The sequence below is a fragment of the Erpetoichthys calabaricus genome, chromosome 6 (genome assembly GCF_900747795.2).
Source record: "Erpetoichthys calabaricus chromosome 6, fErpCal1.3, whole genome shotgun sequence".
Lineage (NCBI taxonomy): Eukaryota > Metazoa > Chordata > Cladistia > Polypteriformes > Polypteridae > Erpetoichthys > Erpetoichthys calabaricus.
Genome location: NC_041399.2, coordinates 92,316,153 through 92,343,018, shown reverse-complemented (window position 1 = coordinate 92,343,018; position 26,866 = coordinate 92,316,153). Strand labels below are relative to the sequence as shown.

At 36.4% G+C, this 26,866-nt stretch overlaps 1 protein-coding gene across 2 annotated transcripts in view; it reads left to right on the top strand.

The window, feature by feature from the left end:
- The window catches only part of LOC114653469 (cadherin-12-like), a 348,240-nt gene that overhangs the window by 319,106 nt on the left and 2,268 nt on the right, over positions 1–26,866 (top strand). The window contains exons 9-10 of one of the 2 annotated variants that reach the window (XM_028803816.2): positions 1,859–1,976; positions 15,698–15,949. In XM_028803816.2, the coding sequence (XP_028659649.2) occupies positions 1,859–1,976; positions 15,698–15,949 (370 nt within the window). The remainder of the gene's footprint in view (positions 1–1,858; positions 1,977–15,697; positions 15,950–26,866) is intronic. The other variant, XM_051929400.1, reaches the window with a different exon arrangement.

Below are 26,866 nucleotides of genomic sequence, written 5' to 3'. Positions count from 1 at the left end.
TGAGAGAGTAACCACAGAGCACACTGCCTTTTTTTTCTATGTGGGTGTGGCAATGCACTGTATCAGTGCGTGCTCCTAACCTCTCTCTCTTCCTCTCTCTTTCTTTCTTGTGCCTACGTGACCACACGGTAATACCCAAACTATTCTGAAGCAATGTTTGCACCAATTTGTGTTTTTTGTATCTCACACCCTCATACACCTTTATTGTAAGAGCATCCCTTATCTACGATGAAGTGTTCCATCAGAAGAAAATATGAAGCTAGTTTAAAATTAAACATTGTTGAAGTAGCAAAAGAAATTGGCAACTGTGCTGCTGCAACAAAATTCGATGCGTCTGAGAAACTGATGCAAGATTGGACGAGGCAAGAAGATGTAAAAAAAAAGAAACGGTGAACGGGTGTATAAGTCGGGGTCTGATTTTATGATTGATTTTTTGTAGAGGTTAATAATGATTGCAAAACCAAGAAGTATATGATATTTCAAGGCATTTACAGTATAATCTATTAGAAGTGGAACTATAATGCAGCTATGAAAAAACAAATTCAAAAAGTTTTTTTTTTAAATGTTCCCTGATATTAGTCTGGCATTTTCCTGTTGATAAAGTATTCCAGATTATTGGTGCATAACAGCAATAGCCACTTCACACCAAATTTTATGCTTAGCTCTTGGAATAATAAGCAAACCAGAGTTTGAGGATCTTAGATATGACCAAGAATATAAGTGGACAGGCACTCCAAAATGGAGAAAGTAGCAAGGTTATTCATAACTTTAATGATACCATTAATAGTATTTTAAAGTTGATTCTACAGGACACTGGTAACCAATATACCAATGTTAAAACTGGTGAGATATGCTCAGATTTTCTTTTGCTGTTTAAGATTATTGTTGCTGCATTCTGAACTAACAACAACCGATTGATGCCTTTGATTGATGTCTTTGATGTCATCGAATGTTGTTATTTAATAAAGTGAATAAGATGAACATTAAAAGGAATGAGTTTATACAGTCAAATACAGAGGAATTTACCATTTAAGGTAGACTAGCCATTTCGCTACTCAGGTCCAGTAATTTTAGAGTGTTGATTACACAAACAGTGTCCCGTTGAATAACTAGACCCCGTCCCATTAATCACACTGTTTTCCCAAAATCAGAAGCAGCAGAACTATCCACTACACTGCTGTGCTGCACTCTTCTTTTAACAGCTATAATTATTTACCTAGTGGCAGTATAACAATGGAAAAACATGAAAAGATTTTCTAGGGTAATGCATGTGTCACATTAACAACAGATGCATTACAGAATTCAATGTAACTTTATCAGCAAGGTAAGAGTGTTAATATTTGTCATCATGTAATATTATGCTTTAAAAATAATCAAGTTAAGTCATATACTTTAAAACAATTTTGAATAATGGCAGTTATATATTTGTTTCTAAGATGTTTGACATTTTACCTTGAAAAATGCATATTAATGCAATACTTCAATTGTTTTGTTTGATTCTGAAATATAAAGAGTTTGTTATGTTTGGAAACATCTTGTATAACTAATTTTAATGAGCTGCTATTAAATATTAAATACAGCACCAGAATCTGGTTGAGTCACTATCTGTATCAAGTTACCATATTCTGTATGTGTCTATGTGAGATTTTCTTGGGGTACTTTGATTGTCTTCACACTTCTCAAAGACTAATGTGCTAGGCTGACAGGCGACTGCAAATGGGCATTGTGTGAGTGTGGATAAGCGTTAATGGGGCTCCATAAAATGTGTTTCCTGTTTTGTGTATGATTTTTTTTTTAACTGTGAAAATCACTTTGTATTACTCTTATGTCAGAATATATTGTCTATTTCTTTTCTCAGATTATTCAAATTGTTAGTGCAAAGGACAAAGACATACCTAATGATGGTCAAAGATTTTCGTATAAGCCATTACCAGAGCCATCAACAAAGGAGAATTTTACAGTGCAGGACTTTGGAAGTAAGTGATTTTCATCATTGGGATATTTTCTTCCTTTATAAAATTTGATATTACTTATTTAGCTGAGTTTTAAACAACACTTAATCCAAGACATACTGTAGGACATACTAGAGTGCCCAAGAGTAGTGATAAGACATGTTCACTTTAGTTCATGACTTATAAAAATTATTACATTTCTGCAAACACATGAAAATCTTTGATGTGTAGTGTTTCAAACATTAAATTAGATTTTTTTAAATAAATATATCATAGTATTAAAATGATAAAGGTTTAAAAAAGATAAACAAGGCCTATACACCATCTGAGCTTTATCCTTTATCCAATGAAAATCCACTTCTGCAGCCCACACCACAAACAAACGCATATGCAAAAACTAGACAAAAAACTTTAAATGGGAATTGTTTTGCTGCTATTTAGCAAAAAAATCTGCCAATGGACTAAGAACATTTTACTTGACAGATTTTCTTAAAATAAGCTAAATTATCATAAATACGGGTTCGCTTCCCGGGTCCTCCCTGCATGGAGTTTTCATGTTCTCCCCATGTCTGCGGGTGCTCCGGTTTCCTCCCACAGTCCAAAGATATGCAGGTTAGGTGCATTGGCGATCCTAAATTGTCCCTACTGTGTGCATGGTGTGTGTGTGTGGGTGTGTGTGTGCGAGCCCTGTAGTGGGCTAGTGCCCTGCCCAGGGTTTGTTTCCTGTCTTGTGCCCTGTGTTGGCTGGGATTGGCTCCAGCAGACCCCCATGACCCAGTAGTTAGGATATAGCGGGTTGGATAATGGATGGATGGATGGACAAATTTTTTGATAAGTCAATAATTCTTACAATAAGGAAAACAAGATTTAATGTTATAATATAAATACTTTTCACTTGCTTAGATTTCATATTTTGCAGTGCAGTGAATGGTCTTACCTCCATTGCAGACTCTCCTTTTCTCACACTAGATATTGGGGCCCACATTACACTGACCCAAGACACTGTAAGTCTCCTCCAAACTATAAAGGATTTCCCCAATAAGCAACTATAATTTTTATAAGCATTAACATTTAAAAATAATCTACCCAGTCTTAGCTATTTTCTGTCTTTTGGTCCTAATCTTGTGATTTCTTAGACATAACAAAAAAAGGCTGTATTTAATAGTTGACCTCCAAAAATTGTATGGATACTGCAGGGATAATTCATTTATGAGTGGTTTATCAAAATTATTGGGTATAAAGCAACAAAAAAAGTATAGAAATAGATAATGCTATTTTTTTTTACAGCAGCTGAACCTTTGTGAAAGGAGCAGTGATATTGTTTGATTCTTACAACATATTTTAACTCATCTTTTAATTATTACCAATATAGTCTTTTTGAAAAATGTATATAAGTAACTGAAAAAGCATTGTTTTTATGGTGCCGTCTTCACTTTTGTTGGCATGGCATATTTTATAACATTTTAAAAACAATAAAAAGTGTAGAATGCAGAGCAACCTGCTTTACTATTACTGTATGTAATATCTGAATCACAGGTTGCAATTCTTATAAAATACTTCCAAATACGGATCTTCCCTGGATCTTGTGTAAGATTTAGAAATCCTTCCTTTACTTGTTTTCAAATTTTAAATTAGTCAAACATTTTTCGGTAAGTATGAAAGCAAAACAGGGGGAATGACATTACTTCAATTATTGTACTACAGAGATGATCTTACTGAGAACAATTATTCAGACTGAAATTGCAGAACTGATTCACTTGTTGACTAGGAAGTTTCTGCATCGTGACAGAACTGACATTAGTGAGTCAAGCAATTGTCTTTTAACACTGGAATCTGTAAAGCCTACGAAAACCACGTACTGAAGTGAGTTTAGCTGCAGGTGGAAGTCCCATTTTACTTTTTGGTGCCAAGCAGAGTTGCGTTGTGGTGCAGCAGTCTATTAGCCAGCGCAAGCACTGTGAAGAAGATGTCTATTGCTACGGTCCTGCCTTTGTCCAGTCTTATACTGGTCAAGGGACATCCTATCTTTGATTGCCAGTACAACAAATAGTTCTGGGCAGGCATCAGCCACAGCACCAACTGTGGTCATCGCTGCTCTTGTGAAAAGAATGGAGATAAACACCATCAACTTAGAGAGGCAAGTTCGTTGTACCACGTGAACGTCACTGAGAATAAAACTGAATAATAAAAAAACAAGTGCTAACTATTGTAGGTAGCTAAAAAAAACACCGGGTGTTACAGACTCAAATCCAATGTATGTTTGTATTATATTATAATAATAATAATAATAATAATAATAGCGCAAGTTCAATGCTCATAGCACAGACACTCGAACCTGGGACCTTTGGGTTATAAGGCAGCAGTTCCTACCTCTGTGCCATTCAAGTATACACATCAACTTCCAGTCAATTGACATTTGAGCTTGGGTTTTTAAGTCATTGACAGCAACATGTAAATCGAATGATTTTTTTTTCTTTGGTTATATTCTTTAATAAAAGTGCATGTGTTTATTTGATATTTGGACTAAAGTCTTCACACATTGTACACTTCACATCATTATTAGTATAACATGGAAAAAGTTTCTGCTTTAGGTATGTGTTCAGCATTTCTTGCCTCGCATTTCATTTCATCCTACACTTACCCAGATCTTTGTAGACACGGAAAACACATGAAATGTATGCATTCCAAATATCAATATACTGTGTTATTTACTCTATACAACTCCAGGGACCTCATACGCAGATAAGGAGCCTTGGCTTGAACTGGGAGAAGTTTTTGCCGGAGTTGAGTTCCGTCAAGTGGGGGGAATGGGGGAAGAGACAGCAGGCTGCTTGCTGCTTGTGCTGATCAACACATGTACAAAACAAAAGACACAGATGGAGAGGTGTGAAGGAATTTAATGTGGCCTAGGATTTTTTCATAGGCTTCAGGGATTCTAGTGTTAATGGACTAATTTCAAAAAGTGTGAATATTGACCACAACATCAATACAATGTATAGTTGCTGTCTTATCAAAAGGGTTTTTTTTACCTCAAGAGGCCTTATGGACTTTTTTTGAAAATTATAAATCTTTGTTTTATTGTGCGTTTGAATACTTTCAAAGAAAAACTTGAACATATCAAGATTGCTGTTGCTCCAAGGCTTAATCACTTCCTTTACTCTTTTTATTGATATAAATGACTTTGACAGATATTATCCCATATTGAGCTTGAGATTAAATGGAGGAGGAAGCAGTCACGATCTAAGGTACATCCCCAAAATACTGTTCTAGTGACTGCTAGTGTTTGTTAAATTAATACAGTGGGTGCTCCTTCACACAGAGAAGCAAATGTATATTAAATAAGTTACCAAGGATGTGGTAGAAAGTGATACTTGGAAACATTCAAACCTTTACTTGGTGATATTGTACAAGAATTGGCGAATAAAGATTCATAGGTCATGCTTTATTAAATTGGTCGTTCACTTCTAAATGGTGATTTTTTTTTTTTATCAGATACAGTCAGTGGCATTTGATTTAGACAAGCTCATGCACTAAAAATGATTTAGATCAGAATATGCATTCTTTTGAGGTACTATGGATTTGACTGTTCAAATGTGGTCACATTTAAATATTTAATATAGTAAAGTTGTTTGTACAACAATTTTATATGTTTAAAACACAGCATTGTAGTTAGATGCAACTTGTTGCAGAATGCTCAGAGGCTCATTTAAACATAACTTCTCATTAATCATCTGTTTGTTGAGTAGCTGATTTGAATTATCACAGGGTTGAAGAGACAACAATACAGGAGTTTCTTTACATTTCCTCTGTGTTTCAGAAGATTTGCATTTCCATTATCTTCAGACTGATGGCAGCTTTAGGAATCAAAAATGGAAGGTGAAATATAAAACACAAACTGTTAACACAGAATTTATTTTGTTGACTAAAAACACAACAATGTATTTTACTGTTGTGTGATATTATCTCAGTGCAAAGGAGCAAATGTAAAGTAACTGTAAATTACACAGGATTTTATTTCTGTGTTCTGAAATGTATTGGAGAGCCCTTGTATAAAGTCTCTCTGTTGTATTGAATGATTTTTAGTTTATCAACTAAGCTTAACTTCTCCATAACATCAACTACATTTCAAAAGACAGCATATTTAACTGGCATTGTTGCCCCTTTAAACTCAACAGACAGACACTTAGGACACAGGGTAAAAGCACTGAGAAGTATTTTAATTCTTTTTCTTCTCAGAAACAGTGCTTCCTAAGCACTACAGCCACAATAAACAGGCAAATAAGTATTACAAAGCACAATATTATCTCTATTTCTCCTTCCCACCTCTCATTAACCTTCATCCACCTCCACCCGACTCTGGCTCGCCTGCTGGGTCTTCAGCAGTCTCTTAAATAGTCCTCAACCTGGAAGTGCTTCTATTCTTCCTCTCACATGACTTGATAGCACTTCTGGGTCAGAAGGAGAACTTAAGTTCTTTAATCAGCCTGGAAGTACCTCAGGGCTTACATCCTCATGACTTCATACTTCCAGGCTTTGGGGAAGCTATGACTCCCCAGGTTCTCTCACAGAGTCCCCTGGCGGCACTATCAATACCCAGCAGGGTTGTGGTATAAAACTACATGTCCCATGGTGCCCTGCGGGAATCCAGGGCACTGCTACACTCCAGGGAAGCTGCCATCTAACGTCTTGGGGGAAGTAGTGTCCCAAAGAGGTTGGCTTCCCCCATTCTTCTACTCTGTGGGCATCCCGGCCAGGTTGAGCCGCTGGCCATCTATCACAGTGTGTACATGTGAATGTTTAAGGGGCTGGGGGGAAACTGTTGATTTGTTTTGGTTTTATAAAATTGAAGACAGGGAATAATTCCAACAGTGTATTCAGCTTAAAGTAGCCATATTTCACAGAAAACACTGCTTTGGGCTGAAATTTTTGTACTAGCTTCATAAAGTATAATTTTAATTTTATAGTGCCATATTCCCTAAATGGTTGACACCAACAGTTTACAAATTACTTCTATCCAAAAATGATGAAGCTAAAGTAAGACTGAGTAAGCATATTAAGGGGCATAAATAACACTTTAATTCCACATTCAAAAATAATAGGATATCTACCCCATAATAGGAATGTAACTTATATTAAATAAGAAGGAGGACTCTGATTTTGTTATATTGTTCTTTGAACATTACTGCCCTTTTTTAATAACAGGACTGGCCCTTTTGCACATTTAAAAATTTTGCCTAATTTAAGAATACTGTAACTCTTTACAACTTTAAAGGCAATAGATAATGTGTTTTTTGTTGCCTTTAATCTTTTAGTATACCAGCCATTTACTAGTAATTTTTTAAGTTCTCTGGCCAGATATCTCACCAGTCCAAATCTTTATATAAATCAGTATCACTGTTGTCATAATCTGATCATCTCATATGTTGTTGTCACTTCATTGTGCAATGGTGACATCTCTCTAGAAGGGTGAATAAAACAGTAGAAGACTTTAGCCCTACATGTGATCACTGTTGCACTCAATCCACAACAATAATAATAATACATTTTATTTATATAGCGCCTTTCCCATGCTCAAGGCACTTACAGAATATAGTAAAGAACGGCAGCGTATACAGTATATAGCATTGTACAAACCAGATACATAAATAAAGAAGATTAATACAGTGAATTCTGAAAAAAAAAACAGACAACATAATTGAGGGTCTAGCACACACACACACAGGTTACATGAGCATCTTGACAGAGAAGTAAACTGAGAGAAGGGTAATAAAGTCAAGTAGAGCTAAAAGCCTTCCTGAACAGATGAGTTTTGAGTTGTTTTTTAAAAGAATTCATGGAGTCAGCTGACCTGATTAATTTCGGTAGGTCATTCCAGAGTCTGGGCGCTATACAGCTGAAGGCCCTGTCACCCATGGAGTGTAGATTAGCGAGGTGTACAACAAGATTGCCAGAATCAGAGGACCTTAGTGGGCGGGCAGGCACAAAGTGATGGAGAAGGTCACTGATGTAGTTTGGTGCAAGGTTGTTTAAGGCATTGTAGGTTATTAGTAGGATTTTATATTCAATTCTGTAAGACACAGGGAGTCAATGGAGGTGATGCAGGATGGGTGTGATGTGCTCGCTGCTGCTGGTTCGAGTAAGGACTCTTGCAGCTGAGTTTTGAATAAGCTGGAGCTGTGATAGAAGATTAGAAGGGGCACCTGCCAGTAGGGAATTACAATAATCAATGCAGGATGTGATAAAAGCATGGACAAGTTTCTCAGCATTAGACAAGGAGAGGAAGGAGCGAACACGTGATATGTTACGGAGGTGAAAGTAAGAAAGTTTCTTAATGTGATTTATGTGGGCGGAATACGAGAGGGAGGAGTCAAAAATGATACCAAGATTTTTTACAGTAGAGGCAGGTCTGATGAGATCACCGCCAAGACAGACTGGGAAGGAGCTCATTTTATTAAGTTGCATTTTAGTCCCAATTTGCAGGAGTTCAGTTTTATTGCAATTTAATTTTAAAGAGTTCTGCTCCATCCAGGTTTTAATTTCACAATTTCACAATGTCACAATAGTACAGCACATTTTGTAAACTAACCACATTTTCTCTGAAGATTCACATAAATATATACTGTATTAGCTTGACATCAGTTTCTTCCATTATACTGTAACACCTAGATGAAGTTGTATAATTAGACATTTTATTAAAACATGCATTTTTTCTCTATTGTTGAAACAATCAGAATTCTGGCTGTCTTATTTGGTAAATAGGATTTTCATCTACAGATTTCTAATCCAAAGACTTTCTTAGCCCATTAAGCTTTCCATTTATTCCTTTAAGTTTCTTGTTTTGGTGTCATGTTTCTGAAGTTACTTTGGAAGACACACTGAAACATATATATACTTAAGGTGAGCTTTCATCATTCATCTTCATTTTAAAGTTCCAGCCACCCTGTCAAGGAAGTCTCTGTTAATAAGAAAGGAACAGATGAACAATGACAGGGTCACTTAACTTCTCTTTTCAAGGAGAGTTCATCGAGGTCCTGCCTGACACATCCTCAGTCTCTTATTTAAAGGTTTAGATGTTATCATTTTGATAGAAATGCACCTCTCAATACTATATTATTTTACTCTGTTCACATTTAACTGTTGTCTTCTTTAGAATCATATTTATTTCACAGATTATTTTCATGTAATGTTATTTCATTTTACTTGAATTTCACACCTCCGTCCATTCTTCTGTTTTCTTAACCCACAAGGTAACAGGGAGGCAGAGGCCATCCTAACAAAGTATGGCACAAGGCAGGAACCAACCTTTAAGGAGACAACCGTTATATGTTATTATAGATGTCATTGTTTCTTGAAATGTGACAAGTAATGGACAACTGCAATAATTTCAGCTCTGAGAACAACTATAACTATTGCTCTTCATAGCTCAATAATTAAATTAAGCCAGTTTTTTTCTTTTCTGTTTTAATTCTGTCCTTTATAAAAACAGCAGCAAATCTGAGAAGTACAAAGGTGTAGGTCTTAAACAAAAAAAAAACAGTTTTTATCACAAGGGAAACAAAAATCATGCCATGTTTTTAAACTATTGTTTTTATGTCCCTTACATATAATGCTGTACAGTTAGATCATATAACTCATCATAATTCTGACAAATACAATTTCAGGGATTTCTGAGGAATCTATGCAATTTTGTGCAACTTACTTATAAGTGTGCTTTACATCTCCACAATGTACATACTGCAAACTTATAAATACAGCAAGTAGTTTGGAAAAATAAATATGATACATAAATGTCTATATTTATTTTGCAACAGAGAGGAGGGCGGATATTATAAAAAAGCCTCTTACCCAGGATGATATTAAGAGGTCAAAATATATAAGAATAGAGAAAATACTATATAACTTAACTCAAAAGAGAGAAAATCAAGAGGAGAATGCAAAGTGTCAAATAAGACGAAATAAAACAATAACAAAAAATCTGCCTATTTAGGTGTGAATTCACAAGCATTGGTGGTGCTCTGTTTCTGTGTGGAAAGACAATATACATCGTCCCTGCACACACATATAGGTCGGACACACAAGTAAGAATTTCACTGTACTCTGTGTATGTGGCGATACTACTATATATATATCTATGGCAAACCCAGCATAATTTAAGGTTTTTGCGAAAAAGCGGTTTGAATTATAACAACAGCCTTCATAAGGAGATATTTTCTCAGACATGAGTCCTTTTTCAGACTGCCCTCCATCATGGTGGTAGCTTATTTATTCAAAGTGCCAGAACTGGAAGTAACATGACACATTTTCTAGCCATTTTGTTTTGGGTCTGTTGGTAAACGGAAATGAGAGGCATTAGGTGAAAGTGCTTACCCTTGACCCAGAGTGGAACAAACAAGAGATGAACCCTGAAGTTGTCTCCCAAGTGTGCACTTGCATATTGTGAGAGCCAGCCCGAACACCAACAGACAGACACTGGCAGTTCTATAAAACACACGTTTATTTAACAATTTACACTAATTAAAGTCCCGCACAGCACACAGTGCTCCAGCACTAAACACCCTTTTATCCTCGGGCTTCTCAATGGTCCTGTTTGGGCCACCTTCTTTCCTCACTCCGAAGCTTTGTCTTCTTCCTCCCGACTCCGGCTCCTCGACTGTTCAAAGGCGGCCCATTTTATGCTCACCCGGATATGCTCCAGGTGCCCCTTGATGAACCTCCGCCGGCACTTCCTGGTGTGGCGGAAGTGCTGGCTTCCAGGGCTCTAGGATCCACCGGGCGCCCCCTGGAGGTAGCCATGGGCCCCTAAAAGGTTGAGCTTCCCAGCTCGGTTCCCATGAGCCCCATAGCAACCAGGGCGGCTGTCCTTTCATGGCCTGGGGGAGGTATAATCCCTCTTCCAGTCCTTCCAGGTGAACCCGGCTGCGTATGGTGCCCAGCCACCCACCACAATATATATACAAAAACAGGTAAAGAGAGAGAGCAGGGACTATATATACACAGTACCAGTAATATACACATCCCCTTTGCTGTAATGAATGCTAGTCCACTGCAGGATACACCAATGCAAATATTCACACCTATTCTTACTCATTCCAGGCAATTTAGAGATGTCATTTAACCTTACCTGCACATAGTTGAGATGAGAGAAGATATCAGTGCACCCACAGAGGACTTAGTTAACATTAAAACAATGTCCAAAATGTAGAACAAGAGTAACCAAATCAGTTATCAAACCCAAGTCACTCAAGCTGTAGGCACTTGCACTAAACACTGTATCATCCCACCCTCCGGAAAATGTTATTGCCATGCAAAGTAGGTGTTAGGCATTTGTCTAGGCCCTTCAACTACAATGCATCTTTAACAACATCTCAGACAAACACCACTTCCTGTATATTTTACAAAATTACTGCAAAAAATCAATATATGGTATATCTATATATTTGTAAGATACATATTACCAATTAAACATGTAACATATGCAGTACCAAAACTTGGAGAATTATAGATAGATAGATAGATAGATAGATAGATAGATAGATAGATAGATAGATAGATAGATAGATAGATAGATAGATAGATAGATAGATAGATAGATAGATAGATAGATAGATAGATAGATAGATAGATACTTTATTAATTTATATGTATGGTCTACTTACCTCTGTCCATATAGTGAATGGTAAAGATCATTACTTGAAAAGGGGTTATGATACTAAGGGAAGGAAAACTTTAGTAAACAATTGAAATGTTCCAAATTACTGCTTTTAGGTGAAAACTATTGATGCATGAGTAAAACATTTTTGAGCAACCTATAATGGATTTCCCCAGGTGTCAACTCAAAGAGCTGAATTTCAGGATGATTAAAGGCTTTGATAATATACTGTGTATTGCTTGCTGTCAAGATCCAGTTAGTCAAGAAAATTTGCTATTCTCAGCCTTTGTATCACAGAAATATCTATGTACTAAGCTAGATCATGGTTAAATAGAGAAGCTCAGGGAGAACAAGGATTTAAAGCAAGAGTAATTGATAATCTAGATAACCTTAAAGAAAAATAGAACTGTAAATGTACAGACTGCCTTGCAGGTCAATTAGCATGACACAGAAACCACCCAGACATTGATTTTTAGCCGGATCAATAGCAGTTCAATAAAGACAAGACTGTCATACATGCATCGGTCTGTCCCAAAATGGGCAGAAAGTTGCAGTCTTTTAAACAATTAACAGTCAAAGAAACATCCGTCCATCCATTATCCAACCCGCTACATCCTAACTACAGGGTCACGGGGGTCTGCTGGAGCCAATCCCAGCCAAAACAGGGTGCAAGGCAGGAAACAAACCCCGGGCAGGGCACCAGCCCACCACAGCAGTCAAAGAACCAGAGCTGTGAAATCTTATACCTAAATCAAAAAAGGACAAAAATCAAATCTCAGAAGCTTTAAAAAATTCATTTCTTGTTTTTCTGGAATTGTTAAATTTTTAAATTGCAATCATGATAGAATCTTGCATCAAAAAGAAGTTTTACCCTGACATAATATAATGGAAATCATGTAAAATGCCAAGGGACGCATAAATGCATGCATGGCAGGCAGATGCATTCTAAGCAAAAACACACAACACACTACAAAGGTAGCAGTGTCATTAAGAAGTACCAACCAATAAAACAATAAAATAATGCTAAGCATATCTGACAAAGACTAGCACCTAACAGTTAGCAGGCAGGACATACTGTACAAAAGATAGCTCTCACCTTGCTGCATGGTCAAATGAATAGAAATAAAGTGCCCACCTTTAAGCATAAAACAAGGTTAGACATTTACTGGGAGAACAAAAAAAAACATTTAAGGCAGCAGTGGTATATTAGCAATATATTACAATGACACACCTGGTATAAAAACACATAACAGGTTTACAGGTCACCTGAAGTGACAACGCTGGTGTGTGTACACACACACATGCACACACACACACACGCAACAAGAAACCCTCTGATCTCTTTATTGTGAGCTCCTGTACAATTCAAAGCTCATGTTTATTTAAACAGATGCAATAATTGAATAAATGCATACATGAATAAAATGCTTTATTTGAAATCAAATTATTAAATTTTATACCTTTATTAAAATACTAGGAAGTTTTCTGACTTTTAAGTGAAATAAACCATAAGTAAATTAATACAAAATACACATGGTTACAGGTGAATCAATTCATTAACTACCGTAGATACTAGCGTATTAGTCGATTTCGCAGATAAGTCGAGTGTATTTTTTAAGCCGAAAATTATGAAATTTGTTATGACCCGCGTATAAGTCGAGGGTAAAACTAATTATAAATAATTATAATTATGGCAATCGTTTGCATCTTCCGTTGGCGCTTGGGCACGGCCTCTGAAGCAGTAGCAGGAGCAGATCGATTTGGAGCCATAACGAAGGGCTTAACTATGCACAAAGATAAACACAAAAGAGCACAAAAGTTAACTCTTTACACAGCGAAACGCATTGATGCTGAATGAGCAAGACGAGACTTTCTGGTTAATGCAGCGGAATCGAATTTGGCACTCCGTCGCTGAGCCAATCAGCACACAGGAACTTAACTGCTTGCTCTAATTGGGTAGCTTCTCAGCCACCCACCAATAGCATCCCTTGTATGAAATCAACTGGGCAAACCAACTGAGGAAGCATGTACCAGAAGTAAAAAGACCCATTGCTGGCTTATAATTATTAAATTGTGTTGCCCCGCGGATAAGTCGACCCTGTTTTTTTGAATGAATTTTAAGGCATAAATTTTTCGACTAATACGCGAGTATCTACTGTAATTAATAGTTCAAATTTATTCCAAAAAATGTAACCCCAAATTTTTTTATTATTTATAGTTACACAATTATTTAACAAGAATTGCATTTATAGCTGACTAATATGTGAAAAATGAACTTTTGTGGTATTGTCTCTCAATGTATATAGCGGGTTGGATAATGGATAATGTACACCATGTAAATTCATATTATGCATTGTGTATTCATATTAACATGTACAAAATGTTATATGCTGGCCTCATGAGATTTTTAGAATTAGTTATTTATTTTCACTGTTTCTGCCTCATTGATTTTGAAGTTTATAATGGCTTACACAAGAGGAGTCCTTAGCCCTGCTATTTTCACAGCTTCAAAGCCGTTGCAGTTTACATGCTGCACAGATTTTTCCACATATAGTCCAGTTGTCTCTCATTCCTAAGATACAGTAGGTTGACTGATGACCGTAAACTATCCTGGTATGAGGTATTGTGAGTGTGGATAGTAATGTATTTGGAATCTACCACACGTTTGGCCCTAAACTACAACTTTTCTTTTGCAATTTATGGATAGATGTGATACATTGGGGATAAACACTAAATGTGTTTCTGTCGCCTTTGCTGATATATGAGTTTTGAAATTATTTTGTTCACTTTTGAAATCATATATATTGCCTAGTCCTGTGATGAACATTCTGACTTGTACCCAATGCAGCCATAATAAGCTCAGGTCCTCACAATTCTGAACTGGACAAAGCAGCTTTGAGAATACAGTGCATTGTGTTATATTGATTCCTTACGAAATAAAATACATGGGGGAAGTTTTTGTATAAATTATGTATTATATTTAACCTGTTTGTTTTCAGTTTACTGGTGGACACAACCTTTGGTTTATTATGCTGTATTTTATATAATGCATTAGAGGGAGAGCAACAGGCAAGTATATTGATATATTAAAATAATACAAAAATCTAATGAACTAGAATTTCAAGGATAAAAGATAGAGGATTTAAAATTAATAAGAGACACCACTTAGTATGAATAAATTATATATTGTTTTGGGAAGCTTCTACTTGACAAATCAAAGATTATTATCCCGATATTGTTACATTTTGAAGAATACTCCAAAGCAAATTCAATATATGCAGGGCATTTGTCATTGCTGACACACAGATAGTTCTCCTTTGCAGACAATATAACCACACTGCTCATCTTTGGTTTCTTCATTTTTCTTGCAAATTCTCATCCTAAGCATTAAAAATCTATATATTGTGCAATTGTCTCATTCAACACCTGTTAAGAATATCAATCATGAACTGCTGATAGCAGACACTGACACTTCATCTTACTGGAAAGGGCAGGGAAATTGAGAATAAAGATAATAGAAATTGTTTTTGTGCTTTTGCGAAATTTATATTTTACTGTTATAAATAATGTCCACTAACACATGTTTAAAATATTGCCTGTTCACGTATTATGTAAAATATGGTTTGTTTCGTGTTTAAAAATGTGAAGTAAATAAATGTTACAAGCCTGGTATAAAAGGTGAAAAAAAGAAAACATGTATTTTGTTGATTGGCTGCGGTCGATTTTGCAGAAAATTAAATCCGTTTCTGCTTGGTGTACAACAGCTTCACAGGGACGGATCTGATGTAGCTGTCTAAAGACAAAAAAATGTAATAACATGAAATAAGTGAAAGCGTTAACTGGATTCATGAAACAGAGAAATAAAATTGCCATGGATTCATTAGTATGACATAGTTTTAAAATTGTTCTATCTGTATGGCCTGAAATGAAACAGGGATGTGTTTTCTTGCGTGTAATATCTGCTAGCACCTTTGCTAATAAAGCCATGCTGAGTATTTCATGATATAACCTTTTCATCACCTTCTTGTAATCCACTAGCAGACAGATGAAATTTTATCAAGCTGGGTTAACATTGCTTTGTTCTGTTTTGTTTTAGACAACACAGCTGGCATTCTGACCACGCGGAATGGTTACAGTCGCAGAATGCAGGAGATCTATTTTCTAGCCGTCGTAATAGAAGACAGTGGGTATCCAGTCCAGAGCAGTACAAACACCTTGACCATTCGAGTCTGTGGATGCGATACTGAAGGCACCCTTTTATCTTGCAATGTTGAAGCAATCTTCTTACCAGTAGGACTCAGCACAGGGGCACTAATAGCAATCCTTCTATGCATCATTATACTCCTGGGTTAGTTATTTCTTTAAGATATACCAAAATGATTGCTTTCCTCTTTTTTCTGATTTCTTTTCCTTGATAACAGCGCTGCACATAAAACACCCTGCTGTTCCTGCTGGACTTGCAGGTCATAACAGTTTTTTCCCCACTGTGTATAGGGCAGGGCTAAGTGTAAGTAACTAAATTCCATTAACAAGAGCAGGGGACCCTTAATGACTAGGTTCATAGTAGCTGCTTGAATATTCAGAGCTCTGTCAGTAATATTTTCTTGTCAAAAGCTCTTGGTAAATTATTGTTTTGAATAGCAGACCAATTTTATGTAGTACCGTATAAGCTATAAAGAGTGAAACTGGTGACAAGAGAACTTAGGCACGCTGTGGGTATGTGCAGTGAATCAATTTCAAAAGGACTAGAAAACACAAGCATTTATCAAAAAAAGAATTATAAAAGCAAAACATGATAAAACCTGAGACGGCGTCTCTGTAGGGTTAAACTGAAGAGAACATTGGAAAATGATACATCATACAAAATGCAATCTTGTTATATAGTGGTTTGAATCTTGGCCTAGTCACTGCCTGAGTACAGTTTACGTCAACTCCCTGTGTGCATTTTTTCATTTTGAACTTCTGTTTTCCTACTGTATCACAAAGATAAGCAGTTTAGGATAACTAGCAACTCTAAAATGGCCTGGAACCAGTGAAGGTGGATGTGTTAAAAATGGGATGAATAAATAAGGTATGTGCTATAAAATGAAAAAGTTGAAAGTAATCAAATGAAAGATTTGTATTTAAAAAATAAATAGACAGAAGTCTATAGTGCAAAAAAAGAACAAGCAGCTCTTTCTTACTCTTGGGCCTAAGTAGGCAAGTGGAGCTCCTTTATGTATCCATTTGCATGGCTAATTCTGCATATGTTCCGCTCACTTGTCAATCTGCATCCTCTGTTGGCCATTGAAATCTTATGTCAGCTATCTTCTCTAAGTTCAGGCAATGACCAAAGCCAGGACACATATCTGGAATAAGGGCATTTTTTTTGCAAACTCAGGGGACACTAGATAAAGTGCTCTCTGGGATTCCTCTACTTTCACTGCCTCTTTGAGCTCTTATTTTCTTTCCTTATTCACAGCACTGTTGGGATATGCTAAATCTCCCCAGACCCCCCCCCCAAATTGGATAAACAAAACTTGAAAATTGATGAATTTCCAGATTTGCTAAATAAAATGCCAGTGATAATTTTGTTCATGTGTAAATTGCAGTGCTACATTGTCTATCTTATCTGCCTTTGATGTGGAGTTCTGGAGTGGTGGTATATGGGACATATGGGAAGATGTATGATCCTTCCTTTATAATATATAAATAGATATGTATAACTTAGGTCAGTGGGGAGCAATGTTGGTCGTGCAGGTCCACTGTGGCTACAAGTTTTTGTTTCAGCCCTGCTGCTTAATTAGAAAACAGTCCTTGCCAAAAACAGATTTATTTATTATTTAATTTCATGGTTTGTTATTGTTATAACTGTACAAGGTCACGTCATTCTTATATCATAGATTTTTTCCTTTCCATGGATATCATCCAGATGATATGAAGCCTATAATCGATGAGTAATTCTCACTCCTTCACTTTGTCCTTTTTAGTGTCCTTCTAAATATTTAATTAAACCAGGTAGTAAATGTAACCAGTTAGTAAAAGGAAACAAGTTAGATGAAGAACAGCTGGTTCTTCCATCATTTGCGTCTTTTTTACTTCTAAGGAGCAATTAAAAACAGTGACTGCAGCTGTTTAAGGCTAAGATAACCAAGTAAGGGTGGGGAATGTTAACAAGTGAGACAAATGAAATGAAGCATAAAAATGTTGCTTGATCAATAAGTGCTTCATTGGCAATAAATGACCACTCATTAAGAAACCGGGTTAAAAAAAAAACCTGCAGTCACTGCGGCTCTCCAGGACCACCGCTGCTCAGCCCCATCTTAGTTAATGTTATAATATTAACAACACTTTACTGGATCAATATTTGCCTTTAGCAATTCAAGTTACCTCCAATTCCAGACCTCAGCAATTCTTGATTTTAAAGCACCTCTAAGATTAATTTTCTGTTGTTGGTAATGACTAACAAATATGCTACATTCTGGCATATTAATTTTCTATTAATAGATATAAAATAATTACAAAATATCTATCTGTATGTTAATTAAACCCTCTTAAGCTGATATTCGGGTCCAAAGTAGCAACAGCCTGTCTAGGAGAGGACACCAGTCTCTCTCAGGACATAAAAACAAATGGCACAAATGAACACGCTGTCTGTGTGTTTATTCAAGTCAGGTCATGGAGCTATGCAGCCATGACTTGATTTTTTATTTTTCCTTGACACTAAGTGTGACAATGTATAAAAATATAGTAATTCTTACATAATAAAAGATAATGGAGAGTTGAAATTAAATAAAAATAGTCTAGATCAGGTTTCCCAATTTCAGTTCAGGGGTGTCGCTGTTGCCGCGTGTTTTCATATCAACCAGTTTCACAGGTGAATTTTTACTTCTAAATGATGTAATTATTTAATTAGTCTTTTTTATTCTCTTGTTTTGCATTCAGAAATATGTGCTAGTTTATTTACAGGTAAACAAAATTCAGAACTTTCCATTTTTGCCATAACTTTCTTCTACATATTCTTTTTAATACACCTTTACTGTGCAGTTTACTCCTTTAGTTGTATCTAAATACCGACAATTACTGATGACAGTACAAATGACACTGAATGCTAAAGGGAATCAGCTACTTCCATATAAAATTCACATGTGAACTAAGTAATAAGAAAAATCTTAAATGACCATAACATAAAAAAAGCAAAATTAAAAAGCAAGAAAGCATCAAAAACACAAATGCTTGATATGTTTCACTAAAAATGTTAGCAATCCCACTTGTTGGTGAAATAACACTTTGTTTAATAAAGGCAGGAGTCCATTGTAATGCAGGAGGTGGTTAGAATGAACACCTGCATTTAATGTGGTCCACAGGACTAAGGATGGACTACTCCATACTGATGTGCTGACACCGTGTTGAGGGTTTGAAGCACTGTTGTTCCAAAGCACTGCTTCAAGACACATGTCAAATGCGACTATAAAGTGATCTTGAAGCATGGTAGTGGCTTGATGTCACTGACATCCCCATTGTCAGAAACCACTGTGGTCAGCTGCTTGGTTACGGATCTTCAGTGGCTCAAAAGTAAAATTAGTGTCCCTTTCCTATCTACAGCAACAATATGAGTTTCATTTCTGTGGACCCTGTAGCTTGAATTCACGAATGGATGATGTTTAAGCAAACATAAACTTATTAATAAAAATCAGTTATGTAATACTTATTTATAAGTTAATAAATACTCCTGAAACACATCATGAAAGATTTATGTGAGGCACATGAGAGGGTAGAATGTCAGTGCCTGATTTTGACAATCCAGGTTCTTCTTCACGCTCCCACTTCCCTTTTGGGAGCCCTTGAACTCGACACCATCTGTAATGTAACCAGATGAGTTGGACAATGAGGACACTGGGATGATGATTTCCTCACCTGTGCACTTAAGTGAGGAAACGCCCGCACCACGTTGCGTCTGACAACCGCTCCGGGCACACTACCATGCCCCCTCTATAAGCCGCGAGTGCTGCGATTATTTATTTAAAAACTGGCCTTTTCTTCTAAGCCGTGAACTCGCTATACCACACTGATATGCATGATCAACACACTCCTTGTGTTTTGGTAGGCTACCACAACACATAGCTTAGTGACTTCCACATTCTCCCTAACAAGGACATTGACAGTTGCTGTATTGTGAGCAGTGCTTAAGAGGCATACATCTTTCTTGTCCTTGCACTTGATCATTTTACCTTTTTGTCATGTAGCTACTGTTACCCCACAGTGTAGCTTCACATGACCAAATTCACTGATCCATGTCTTATAGCACGCAGAAACAAAAACACAGACTTAAGCTTGCTAGGCAATAGTTAATATTATGTTTTTCTAAAATGTACATTCATTACAATATCAAACTTTCAATCTGCGAAATTTCTACACCATTGCTTCCAAAACCTTGAATGTGAGTTCTAATATGCTTTGCATTTAAACTCTTAATCTATGTTTTGTACTTTTATTTTCTGACACTGTGTATCAGACTAAGGAAATCACACCACAGCAACAATAATGGTCACAAACCATCAGTGACTATCTGAAATGTTGTTTTAGTCTGTTACTGTATTATGTCGTCCGAGTATGTAATGTTAATACAAAATATCACTAGAAGGATGGGTGCCAGACATTTGGTAACCTCATAACAATTTACAGCACAATTTCATTGAATGTGTTGATGCTTCACAAATGTTTGTTCTGCCTATAAATAATGTGCTGTGGCATGATAAAGTGTGTTCACAATGGAGAGATGTTGCTGGCAAAGTCAGATGCTTATTTTGAAGACAGGTCCAGATGTGTTTATCCCATTGTGCTTTATGCTGCAGCACTGGAGTGGATCTTAATGCCAACCTTATGAATCGCTGAGTTCTCTATTCACCACAGAGGAGTTTGCAGCGGCTGCTTCAGCTGCTGTTCATGTCCATTACAGTACTTTTGTATGAATGACAATTGTAGCTATTTATGCAGCACTGATTTTATTCACATTACATTTTATATAAACAGTTAATATCAACTGCAGAGTGTAGTTGAATACTAATACTGAATACTTACAATGTTACCTTGGAGTGTCCTGAGTGTGTGATAGTGGGCTAATGACTGCATCAGCACGGTGTCTCTCAGCCTCATTAATTTAGTCCTTATTGCCAGGTTTAATATTTTAGATCCAGTGGATTAAGGATAGCCAGCACCAAGATGAATTCAGCCTGACCTTCCACATTGGGCTTCTAATCACCCTTTATAATGGCTGAATTCATAGGTCTCAGATGGCAGTGAATAGAAGATGGATTATTGTAAATACGTGAGCATTGGATTGTTCATTGCATTTTTCATCCATCCATCCATCCATTTTCCATCCCGCTGAATCCAAACACAGGGTCACAGGAGTCTGCTGGAGCCAATCCCAGCCAACACTGGGCACAAGGCAGGAACCAATCCTGGGCAGGGTTCCAACCCACTGCAGTGCATTTTTCATTGCTATTCTAAGTGGAAAGGATTCCAGCACAGAACAATTTCTTTAATGTGATCCTTCCATAGCATCTCTCAAAATTATTTGTCAATTTAGATTATTAATATAATCGGGTTCTTTTCATTTACAGTAGGTGACTGTTTCATCCCAGATCATCACCCAGAGTTAAAAGTGGACCCACACTACACAGAAAATACAAAAACCAAACACGGTAGTCAATTGAGCCACAGGATGATACAATCACTGTTAATGACAGATTTAACTGTGACAACATCTTTTCTTCATAGAGAACTTGTTAATTTTGAGTTTCACAAAATGAACCACTTACAAACTATTAATAATTGAAATATCTTATTACTTGATGAAATAATAATATCCTATGTTCATTTAACAATTTCACTTTCTTTTTCAAATGTGCTCACCTATTTTATAGTAAAGATTACAACATAGAGGCTGTGGGGCCTTAAATAATGGTAAAGTAAAGGCAATCTCAAGAAAAGACAAGGACTAATGATTAATATTAATAGTAATAATAAGATTAAAACAGTAATATTTATTAGAAGAGCAAGGGCACTATGAGCAAGGCGTCTTATTTTGCTTTCAATGTATGTTGTATGTTACACTCCACCTGTTGTTGTTAGTTATATTTTTTTAGACATCAGACATTGGAAGGCACTGACAAACCATTCTCATCATTGCCAATCTTTAGCAATGAAAAATAAAAGTTTAACACAACATCATTGAACTTTATTGTCAGTTTGTGTAACATAAATGGCCAGGAGATGTCACTAGAGAGGTTCAAGTCAGATGCTTCAAAATCTCGAAACGTTTTCTGAAACAACTGCTTCAGCTGTTTTTGTGTTTCACGTGGCTTCACTTCACCCATCACTATGCAGAACTGAACTTTAGGACCACTTGGTTAAGCCTTTATTTTACTAATTAGCAATCTAACATTGAAGGAGTAGCTTTGCTTTAACATTGTGTCATTTCCACTTGTGCCTGCACTATTTGTCAATATTTGAATATAATTTAAAGAGCAAACACCACAGAATGAATGTCAATTGAAACAAAAATGGAAAAAGAAAATTAAGTGTTTAAAACTAACAAAGAAAACACATTTCTGAATTTCTTCTAAATGCAACTTTCATACTAAAGTACTGTTCTGAATGTAGAATATGAAATGATGAGAGATAGATAGATAGATAGATAGATAGATAGATAGATAGATAGATAGATAGATAGATAGATAGATAGATAGATAGATAGATAGATAGATAGATAGATAGATAGATAGATAGATAGATAGATAGATAGATAGATAGATAGATAGATAGATAGATAGATAAGAGTGACTCACTGATTTGTGAAACTGGTTGCAATGAAAGCTTATAGCCACAGTTGTACATTAGGACTGAACTTGGAAACCCTTGATCTAGACCATTTTAGTATACTGTATACCAGCATAATATACAGTATAGTGTGTAGTGTGCATGAATTCATTACAGTACTTCATTTACTAAATTACATGTGTTGAATGGAGAAAACTATAGTGCATTACATTTTATTACTTGCTTTATACAAAGAATCAGCCTCTGTTATTGTGATCTGAAATTTGGTTTTTACCTCACTACAAAATCACTTCACTCTTATATGTTTGATTATAATGCAATTATTTAAGTCTACAATTGCAAGTTGCATTCATTTTGTGCTTAGATTGAAATAATCCTTTACATTGTGTTTAGGTACTCATTTTTAAAACTGTCATCAGTTTGTGAAAATATACTGTATATCTAAAGCATATCAGTTAAACTTCATTCTTTGTTTAAGAGCGCTTCAAAACATTTTGAATAACTGCAATTGAATGCAGTTAATGAGCAAAAGTAACAGATCACCACATTTTAAAAAGGTGCATTTTAGGTTTGCAAAGGATCAGATCCTATCCCAATGAAATAGACTCAAGGCAGGAAACAAGCTTAGATGGGGTATCAGTCCATCACAGGTCCTACTTATATACTGTATGACCCATAGACTCAATGTAGAATCTGAAGTTAACCTTAAACATGCATCTCCAAGGATGTTGGAAGAAAACTACCCACACAAGGAAAGAATCTGAAAATTTTACACAGATAACATGTAAAAGTAACATTCTAACCTAGGATCTATGGATCTATGAGGGCATTGTGCATCCCTGATCTCTATAATCGTAACTAATGGTACATCTGTACAATACAGATTACAAGCATTTATAATAAACATGTACCTCCATTGGTCTTTTGTGTTTTAGCTGTTTTATTGATGATGATTTAGATAATTGTTATACAGACTCTCAAAAATATAAATGTCCTACAATTATTAAATATTACTTTCTTTTCAACTAATTTATGTTGTAGTTTGTAAAATAATAATCAGTAATATACAATAAGGGTACATTTTTTATTAATAAAAGTTACTAATTCTGGATCAAATGTAAAATTTGTTGAAATACGTATTACTTGCTTTTATCCATATATTTTATTCTGCCACCATGTCTTTTAATGAAAGAAATGAAGTAGCTTACATTAGAAATGCCACTAGATGGCAGTGCTGCACAGCAATTCAGCTTGACCTGGCAATATAAACATAATTTAGTGTCTTACATTTATAATAAAATACTGCCAGAGGTTTATTTTGACTATATTTCTGCAGCTGGTTTTATTATTATTTGGGGAAACGATGCCAGAAACGCTCACTTAGCCCTATAGTTTACATCATAATGTAGGTTTATGAAATATGAATTCAGTAGTCTCATTGGTCATTCTTTATTTTTACTTAAAAAAATCTAGTTTTCTGGCAGCTTGCTGTCTTTAGAGCTCATAACTAAATATTTTAACAACAACATGCACTTTAAATTTAAATTGCCGGATTTGTTTATATTGAGTTACTACACTGTTACATGAATTACAGATTTAGTTGATTAATCCTTCATATTCCAAGTTTCAGCAATATTAATATAATTATTATTTCAACTGTAAATGATGCCATTCACCACCACTTCTAGTCTTCTCTCTGTCTTTCAGTCTCCCTGCTTTTTTCTTTTTTTCATTGCATTATTATTTCTTAAATGTTTCAAGGTAAAACGGCAGACATTTAAATTGATTTACATTTTCTGCTTGTTGTTGTTTTTTTTTATTTTTTTATTATTGCTGCATGACCTCTTTAGCATGCCGAGTTACATTCTAATAAATTTGAGAGTCGGCCTTGTATTCTTAGTTATGTCACTGGGGAGGTGATTATCGCATAATAATACACCCCTTGTTATGTTGTTTATTATTTATGTAATGGCATGAAAGTTTTTTTTTAAATGTACTATTCCACTAAGACAGCTACAATGGGTCAAAATCCCAGATAAGCAATTACAAGTATACTGTCATTATTTGCCACAGTGAGGAAAGCCAATGTGATTTAGTTACATATAGTAGAAAGACCAGCAGACCCACAATGTCCAAAACACACACTTGTAATTTTTGTTTCTTCTTGCCATACAATATATAGTGTACCAATCACCTCAATAAACTCACAATCCATTTCCTTCTATTATCTTTCTCCTTATTCTTCTGCCGCCTCCACTCCTCTCCCACAAGCTCTGTCCTCTCCCTCCCAAATCTGGCTCCCCTAATGGAGTGAAGCAGCCCCTTTTATAATGCACCCGGATGTGCTTCAGGTGCGCCCTGATGAACTTCCTGCGGCACTTCCTGGTGTGATGGAAGTGCTGCATCGGCACCCAGAAGCACTCCAGGTGCATTCGGTTCCTCTTCTGGCAGCACTTCCTGGTGTGGCGGAAGTGCTGCAGTCCAGGGATCCAGGATCGTCCAGGCGCCCCCTGGCGATGGCCACGGTCCCCATCAGGGTTGAGTTTCCACGCTCTAAATTCGTGGCCCTGATGCAATCCAGGGGGACTGTCCTCTTGCGTCCCGGGTAGAGCTATGGCCCCTCTCCCGGTCCATCTCTTCTCCAGGTGTCCCAGTGGGGTAAGGTCCTGGGTCGTCTGCCACTATATATACAGTATATATATATATATATACAACCCCAAATCAGAAAAAGTTGGGACAGTGTGGAAAATGTGAATAAAAAAAGAAAAAAGCAAGTTATAAATTCTCCTCAAATTTTATTTCATTGCAGACAGTATGAACACAAAATAATTCATGGTTTTTTTGTCAACATCATTTGATTTGTAAATAAATATCCATTCTTGCCATTCAGGCTTGCAACACATTTCAAAAAAAGTTGGGATGGGGGCAATTAAGGGGTAGTAATGAGGTATAATAACTAAATAATGATGTGATTTGAAACTGGTGATGTTAACAGGTGATTGCAATCATGATTCGGTACAAAAGCAGCATCGAGGTAAGGCCTACTCCTTTAGGAGCAAAGATGGGCAGAGGATCGCCAGTTTGCCACCAAGTATGGGCAAAAATCTTTGAAATGATGAAGAAAAACGTTTCTCAAAGACAGATAGGAAGAGATTTGGGCATTTCTCCCTCTACAGTGCATAACATAGTGAAAAGAATCAGGGAATCTGGAGAAATTACCGTGCGCAAAGGTCAAGGGCGCAAGCCTAAACTGAATGGCCATGATCTCTGAGCCCACAGACGGCACTGCATTAAAAACCGTCATTCATCAATAAATGATATAACTGTGTGGGCTCAGAACTACTTCAGGAAGTCACTCTCAAGCACTACAGTACGTAGTTACATTAGGAAATGCCAGCTAAAACTGTACTGTGCCAAAAGGAAGCCCTACATAAATAGTGTCCAGAAGCACCATCGACTTCTCTGGGCTCGGAGGCATCTGGGATGGTCCATTGTGCAGTGGAAACGTATATTGTGGTCAGACGATTCGGTTTTTCACATCTTTTTTAGAAGAAATGGACGCCGTGTGCTGTGGACCAAAGAGGAAAAGGACCATCCAGACTGTTACCAGATACAAGTCCAAAAGCCAGGGTCTGTCATGGTATGGGGTTGTGTCAGTGCCTTCGGCAAAGGTAACTTGCACTTCTGCGATGGCACCATCAATGCTGAGAAGTATATCTCAGATTTGGAGGAACAAATGCTGCCTTCAAGACGACGTCTTTTCCAGGGACGCCCATGCTTATTTCAGCAAGACGATGCCAAACCACATACTGCGCGCATAACAAAGGCATGGCTGCGTAAGAAGAGGGTGCGGATGCTTGACTGGCCTGCCTGCAGCCCTGATCTGTCTCCTATAGAGAATGTTTGGCGCATTTTGAAACGAAAAATGCGTCAACGAAGACCCCGTACTGTTGCGCACCTAAAACTTTGTTTGCAGGAAGAATGGGACAAACTAACACCTGCAACACTTAGTCACTTGATTTCTTCAATGCCTAAACGTCTTTTAAGTGTTGTTAAAAGACAGGGGAACTGTACAAAGTGGTAAATGCTGTACTGTCCCAACTTTTTTTGAAATGTGTTGCAAGCCTGAATGGCAAGAATGGATATTTATTTACAAATCAAATGATGTTGACAAAAAAAAACATGAATTATTTTGTGTTCATACTGTCTGCAATGAAATAAAATTTGAGGAGAATTTATAACTTGCTTTTTTCTTTTTTTATTCACATTTTCCACACTGTCCCAACTTTTTCTGATTTGGGGTTGTATATACTATATGCATATTATATTATATACATAATATGCATATTACATATATATATACAGTGGGTACGGAAAGTATTCAGACCCCCTTCAACTTTTCACTCTTTGTCATAATGCAGCCATTTGCTAAAATCATTTA